The sequence below is a fragment of the Protopterus annectens genome, chromosome 8.part0 (genome assembly GCF_019279795.1).
Source record: "Protopterus annectens isolate FY-2018-M chromosome 8.part0, PAN1.0, whole genome shotgun sequence".
Lineage (NCBI taxonomy): Eukaryota > Metazoa > Chordata > Ceratodontiformes > Protopteridae > Protopterus > Protopterus annectens.
The window spans coordinates 616,895,196-616,902,471 of NC_056741.1; the positions used below are offsets into that span (position 1 = coordinate 616,895,196).

At 40.2% G+C, this 7,276-nt stretch overlaps 1 protein-coding gene across 2 annotated transcripts in view; it reads left to right on the forward strand.

Annotated features, from left to right (window-relative positions):
• GNL3L (G protein nucleolar 3 like) overlaps window positions 1–7,276 on the forward strand; it is a 509,739-nt gene that overhangs the window by 366,586 nt on the left and 135,877 nt on the right. For both annotated transcript variants that reach the window (XM_044080108.1, XM_044080107.1), the window contains exon 14: window positions 7,020–7,194. In XM_044080108.1, the coding sequence (XP_043936043.1) occupies window positions 7,020–7,194 (175 nt within the window). The remainder of the gene's footprint in view (window positions 1–7,019; window positions 7,195–7,276) is intronic.

The window sequence follows — 7,276 nt, forward strand, 5'->3', positions numbered from 1 at the left end:
GATAGACATGATGCTCAAGTATTTTGAGAAGAGAGTTATGTTGAATACAGTGAAACAATAACCAAACTTTATCTGACATGGTGTTAAGTATATATTAAGAGTCAGATGGAGGTTATGGTATAGAGTTTTCATTGAAGTACGAAACACAGGGGTGAGATTTTATGTGGATATATTAGAGTTTAAGGAGAGTTAGTGGAATTATGAAAAAAGTAGAATATTTATAGAGACACTAAAAGAGATTCGATAGGAGATTCTGTCACAAAAAGTGTGTGTGTGTGTGGAGGGTGTAAGTGTGTTGTTGCAGTACACCCTATCAAATATTCTCTATCTGTAAATTTTACTGCTGTTTGAATTTATCAGAAGCATTTTTGTTGAATGTGGGATTTAACAAAAGGAGGAACATTGATCTCCCCTTTACTTTGGATTTGCCTGCTTTCATGGTAAGTGGGAGTATGTGTTAATGCTGGAAGTTTCAGCTTTCACGGATGGAAGTGTCTGCACGAGTGTTTGTGGGTTAGGGTAGAGTAAGGGCTAAGGAGGGGGGAGGGGGATAGATTTAGTTTTGTACATGTGTATACATCTTGTTCACTGATGCCTTAGGAAAAGAGTTTTTCATAATATAATGTGTAGAGTTGGGATTAGGGGAAGGGGCAGAGTTAGAGTTAGCACACATGAGTAAGGTGTTCCAGGGGGGATGAAGAACTCTTTCCCTAACAGTACCACTATTTAGACATAATGTATCTGAAGTTAGTTTTAGGGTTTTGTGTATGTTGGTTGACCATTCAGAAAAGGAAGCTTTTTTTCCTTTTGCAATATGTGTAGCTTTGGACATTTTTTTGTTTTTTAAGTGTATTTCTAGTGTGCAACAATAAATGTAATGTGCATTAATGTTTCTGCCTGCCATTGTGTATGCGTGTGTGTCTGTGTTTGTGTATATATACACACACACACACACACACACACACACACACACACACACACACACACACACACACATATATATGTCTAAAAATACACAAAGCATGCATGAAAAAGCAAGTCAAGTTATAACATCTTTTTGCACTTCTTTGAGAGGATTGTGCCTAAACACTGCTTCTCACATATGGAAATCATCAGGATGGCAGTCATCGAGATACATGTACTGCTTCACTGACTTGGTAATGCCCATAGTATGGTTGGTACCTCAGCAAGGTTATACCAGGTATCATCTTTTTGGAATGGGCCATCACAGGAGTTCAGTAGCCACTCACTAAACCAACTATGAAGAAGTTAAGGCATGATGATGCTGTCCTTCATGCATCAGTGATATGATCTTGATGGAATAGTAACAGAGAAAGGCATTGACATACAAATATGCCCAGAAAATGTTGACACATTCTTGAGGAGCAAAATGGTAACCAGTGAATTTGACATGCAGCATGATTTCTGAGTCATGGGTAATGCAGCTTATTGCTGCTCAGAAAGTCTATATTCTTAATTGTGCAGGTCTCCTCATCCTGCATATGTTTTGTCATAGGAGCATCAGATATTCAGCCAAGTCTTGATGCCAGTGGAAGTAGGTTGATGTTGTTTGGTACTTCTTGCATGGACAACCTTATCAGGCATGCCACGAGGCCACAGCTGAAGCACTGGTATTCATGATCACTCTAGTATGTTTTCTGTGGTGTGCTCTGATGGAAGACCACTACTACAGCGACATTTGTAGAGGCTGTGGCAGAACAGACTGTGCAGGGGCTGAAGATGATGAAAAAACACACATAACTGAGCATTGTCTACCTTCATTATGGGTGTACATCCATTCCCAGTATACAGGATGAATATTTAGTTTTACCTACAGATGAACCTGAGGCTAGGCAGGTTGAGTGCTGACAATTCCCAGTGGGGGAGGGGTCTCCCTTTGCTGCAAGCTTCAGTAATACTCACCTGTGAGTCTAGCAGCAGGTGAGTGAGTGCACTGCTTTTGATGTGGATCTGTCCACTTTAACGCATAGGTTCTGGATGCTGTTGCATGTCACAAATGGCCTCTGATATCCGGACAGTACTAAAGATCAATCAGTCAATTGATTTGCCTGAATAACTTCTCAGCACAGTCTTCTGCTACTCATTTCAACATGGAGCTGATTACTGTGCTGCATGGCACTCATGAGGATGTTGCCCCCCACACCCACTACCTGCAGATGTGAGGACATTGACAATGGAGCCCAGGGATTCTAATAATTGGTTGTATGAAGTCCGTGGTGGAAAACATTGCTTCCATGTCAACTTCTATACAATGGACTGCCAGTTTCATCATTACTACCAGACAGTTATTGTTATCCAGTCTCAGGGTATGGCATGCATCTAGGGTGGCTGTGTGGGAACCATCACAGGATTGACAGTTCTCACCTGTATCAGGAAGTGTACAACACTGTTGTCACTCTCAGTGTGGGCAGCAGTGACACCCATCCTCCTTTGGCAAAACACCTCATCATTGGACTCTATCCAAGTCACAGTTCCGTAGATGCACACCATCCCCACTCAGAGTCTTACTGCAGAAATCCAGCTGAGTGGCCATGTAGTGGCACCCCAATGCAAGAGAAAGTTATCTGTACAGAGTACCAGTACCTGTCATCTCAAATCCTCCATCTCTACCTTCTGTGACATGCCCCTCTGAAGTGTGTGTATGTCCATACACACGTGTGTGTGTGTGTGTGTGTGTGTGTGTGTGTGTGTGTGTGTGTATGTACAATCACGTGTCATTGTGTCCCTCAGCAGCTGTGCGCATGATTAAGACTTTGACCCACTCCACCTTCCCTGCTGTGCTGGGTATGTGAAGACTTCTGATGCACTGTTTTGCCCGATCATATGCTGACCATCATAGCCTGATGTTAACACTGCATACATCATGTTTGTTCTCAGTGACACTGCACTGTCACTTTGTGCTTATTAAGGCCCATAGTTGTAGACTAGACCACTACTTTTCTTATATTGTATTGCGCACACTGCTGTTGGAAGGATATTGCCCAGCTGCTGCACATTCCTTTTTGCTTCACTTTCATCAGCAGATGATGTTACTGCACCTTCAGTGCCACTTGCATATGTATTTGGTCTAATGGTAAATGTACTTTGTGGCTGGTCTGCCTGTCTCCTCAAGATCATATTATGTAATATGAAAGAAACAGCTTGCAGGCTATGGCAGGGTCATACTGCAGTGTTCCACCCCCTAAGACATTTTGAGGCAGTAGAAGTGTGCTTTGAGCTGGGTGAACACATGCACAGTTATATTAGAGTTCTGTGGGTGGTTTCTTATATGGGAATTCAGCAGCATTCTGTGGGTTCCATACAAGTATCATTAGCCAGGTCTGTACTGAGTATTCAGCATCACCCAAAACACAATAACAACATATGTATGGAAGGGGTTTACTATATTTGGACACTATGTAAATGGAACTGTTAACAGTTAATTTATCTGCAGTGCTTGTAATTACTGACTGGATGGCCCACTGGAATGTCACCTCATAGAAACCCATGAAATAACTGAAATGTATACCATGTATAATAACCATGGGAACTGCCTGGTTACTGTGCAGACGTATTGTTTATAATTCCATGTTTATCATACACTACCTGGCAGTTCACAAAGAAGTAGTCTTTCACTGTTGTCATAGTTCTGTGACAATAGGCCAGGTGGTACCTTTTTTGCCACTTGTGTGCCTTAGATTTCACAGAAGTATCCTTTTTGCCACTGTCTGTGACACCCAATACCTTGTGGGGTGAGTGATGTAGTAGGAAACCAGATATATCCATTCATATGTAGAAGCTTAACTTCAAGAAGTTGTTTGTCATTCTAGAGCCAGAGGTGTGAGAACTACCTAACCTTTACACTGTTGTTCTCTGAAGGGTCCCTGTAGCTAGGATAATAATTGCTGTATGTACCTTGATCTTCACAAGAAGAGGGAAGTCAGATATTCCTGCAGATACTGCATGTGGGTGATGCATGTCCACCAAGCTCCATACAATATCCTGGTCTCCATGGAACTGAAAAGTAATCTGTTGGTTAGTAAAATTATGGAATGTTACCTAATGCCAATACCATTTTCATTGTCGCTTGACACCTCCTCACACTTAGGAAGTGGCAGAGCTTTTAGCTACTAGATGCTTGTGTGTGACCACTGCTGTGATCCTGATCGTTTTTGCTGTCTGCAGCTCTGAAGTATTTGGTGTACTTTTCTCTTTATTTAATCTGGCAAACATTGTTGCATCAAATTACAGTTGTGAGTTGTGACAGTGTTTACCTTGTATACATTTGCATATCATTATGACCTCATTTCTGTACTAGCCTTCATCTGCATGTCATTGTATTGTCATTTGCATATGTTCTCTGTGGCACATGTCTGCTCAGTGAATTGTAGTGCAGCTTGGCACTATGAGAGGCTGATAGCTGTTGCATGGCCATTTCCTGTGTAAATGTGCAACTGGTTAGTACACAAGTTTTCTGTGAATTCCAGCCCAATTTTTTTTTTCTTACAGAAACCAGAAGTTCCTGTTAGGAAAACTGCCAGAGAGGGGGCAACTGTAACCTTTGAACATTCTGGAAGTTCAGCCTTTGTGTTTCCGTATCTGCACTACTGACTTTTCCTGCTTGTTACATGGCTGTTTTCTCACTTCTCCATTTCTTTGTTTACTTTTTTCCAGTATAGTATAGTGTTTTATTCACATGCAGCCTATCTACTTAACTGTCTCAGCAGGGGTGTATACCATCACTGACTATAGTGCTATGTACTGACCATATGCAAGAGTAATAGGTTTCGTCTTATAGTCATTTCATGGTTGAATTAACTTCTGAGAGATATGTTTACTATTCTAATAAACTCACTACTTTAAATGCAGAACGGCAGACTTGTCCTTTAATTAGGTTCAGGACTAGAAATTCCAGACACAGTCCATATATTTATATGTCCTTAAAAACACTTATACTAACTAGGTCCTAGATTTTAAATGCATTTAAAGTATGTGCATAAAATACACTAACCAGATAACACAGTGTGTGTTGAGTCTTTTTATTGGGGGGGGGGGGGGGCAGCAGTTTATGTTGCAGTGGTAATTAACCCATTTGCAAGTAGAGTTTCCAGACTATACTCTTTTGTGCATTGCTTACTGGAAAAGAGCTTGTCCTTTCAGCTTTATACATTTTTATGAAAGATCAACAAATGATTCATCAAAAAGCACAAATTCAGTCTCTACAAATGAAGAATACTGGTCCCCAAAAACTGAGTAAAATATTTCAAAATAAGTGTTTTCCCTTCTTGCATCCCCCTCATATGGGGACAACCTCCATTTCCTCCAAACTTGTATTCACTTAAGTCCACAGCTGCACAACAGTGGCGAAAGGAGAAACTCCCCATTGTGGTGCACAGCGATTGTGCATAAACAGTGATCCAGCTGTAGCTAACAGTTTAACCTTCTATCGATGGTAAAACTTGGTTTCAACCAGTTGAGTTTGAGAAGCTCACATTCCATGAATTCATCCTCGATAACCTGTAGGAAAATTGTGCAGAAGTGTACTGTAATATTCAAGTAAAATATCTCACATACTTTATTGGAACAAACTTAGTCCCTGTAACTATAGTAACTGAACAGAACTTAAAGTTATCTTTTTGCATTTATAATTACTCCGTATACATTTATCTTTTCTGTTTTCCAAAGCAGAAATGTGAAGATCCGAACTGAAAAGTCTAATAGCCTTAGTGAATCTGGAAGGTAAAGTTAACTCTCTCATTCTGACTGACGTGTTTCTAGTGGTATATCCTTCTCCAAAAAGCATTAATTGCCTTGCTTTCCATGTCATTGGACCAATTACTGCTATAGCTGCGATTCTCAGTTATGCAGCTACTGAACTATCAAACTGTGCCCACTGCATAGCTTCTAGGGGTGTTCTATTAGGATGCCTAGTTGAATGCCATACTGCTGTTTATATTTTTGGGCCTGAATTTGACTGCACTGACCTCCACCTCTAACTATGCCTGGTTTGGTTCTGACATCAGCCATTAGGTGTCGTGCAGGATTCTTTTTCTTCTCAATTTTTCTTTGACACTTTTCTACAAATTAGTCGGTCTTCACATATTTGGCACCATCTGCCTTAGCAACTCTTTTTACTTCTGAAATCTTTATTTTATTGCAGCTTCTCTTGTTGTTATCATGTTTGCCCCAAGCTTTTATGATTCAAAGAAATTGTTTCATCTGAAAAGCAGCCATTGTCTTCCCAATCGAGGCCACCTTCCACCTCTGTCCCAGTTTTAGTTATTGATCCAGTAGTTTGAAAAAAAAAGTATATTTTAGATATATTGGAAATTATTATTATATTTCTTTTCTCCTTAGCACCTGGTTCTTTTCAGTTGCTCACTCTAATGGGGGAAGGTTGTTGCTTTCTTCCATGTGGGTGGTGCACTTTTTTATTATACACCTACTTTCCACTGTTGCTCCCCTGAATGCTAACCAGGTCAGATGTGTAGTGGGTTCTACAATGATGTGCAAATCTCATTTCTAGAAAGTTCTCCCTGCAAGAAACTACATCTGTCCAGAGTTACATACCTCTTTCAAGTTTCCATTCTCCACCAGGAAGTCTGCTGAAGGGGATTCCTTTTCAGAGTGCAGCACCACCCCAATCACATGGATTATTTTCTTGAAAGAAAGAAATATCTACTTTATTTAGTTTAGGACTAAAATTGAAAATCACTGGAGAAAGAAAGCAGGACAACTACACACACGGCAAATAAAAACTTGCAAATAGCATTGTATGCTAGTATTGTTACTGAAAACGAGTTTTATAGGAAAGCAAATCAACTACATCACTGCTTTATCCATTATGATTCTGTATACCATCAAGTTGTTCAGTGGCCTTCAGTGCTTTAATTTTATTTGAACAAAGTTATTGTATCCAAAATAAAAGCATGCTGTTAATTTCCTACAAGTCTTTGAACAGTTTTAAAGTTGCACTGGAAAAGTAAATATCTAATAACTGATTTTTCTCCTGCCTGCAGTTTGGTCCAATGACAGTGCAATTAAAAGACAGCAAAAGCAAGCAGAACTCAAAGGAAGAGGAGAAAGCCACATCGAAGACATCACTTGACAGCATCTGGTCTGTGGATCCTTTGCAGCAAGGACAAGCACTGCGTGCTGCCAGTAAGTTGAGGAAGAAGCATCAGAAACGGGCAGGTAAGATTTATCTGAACACTAGTCCTGCATAGTTTTGATAGTCAAAGGTGGATGCAGGTTATTACTGGATAATCTTTTACCA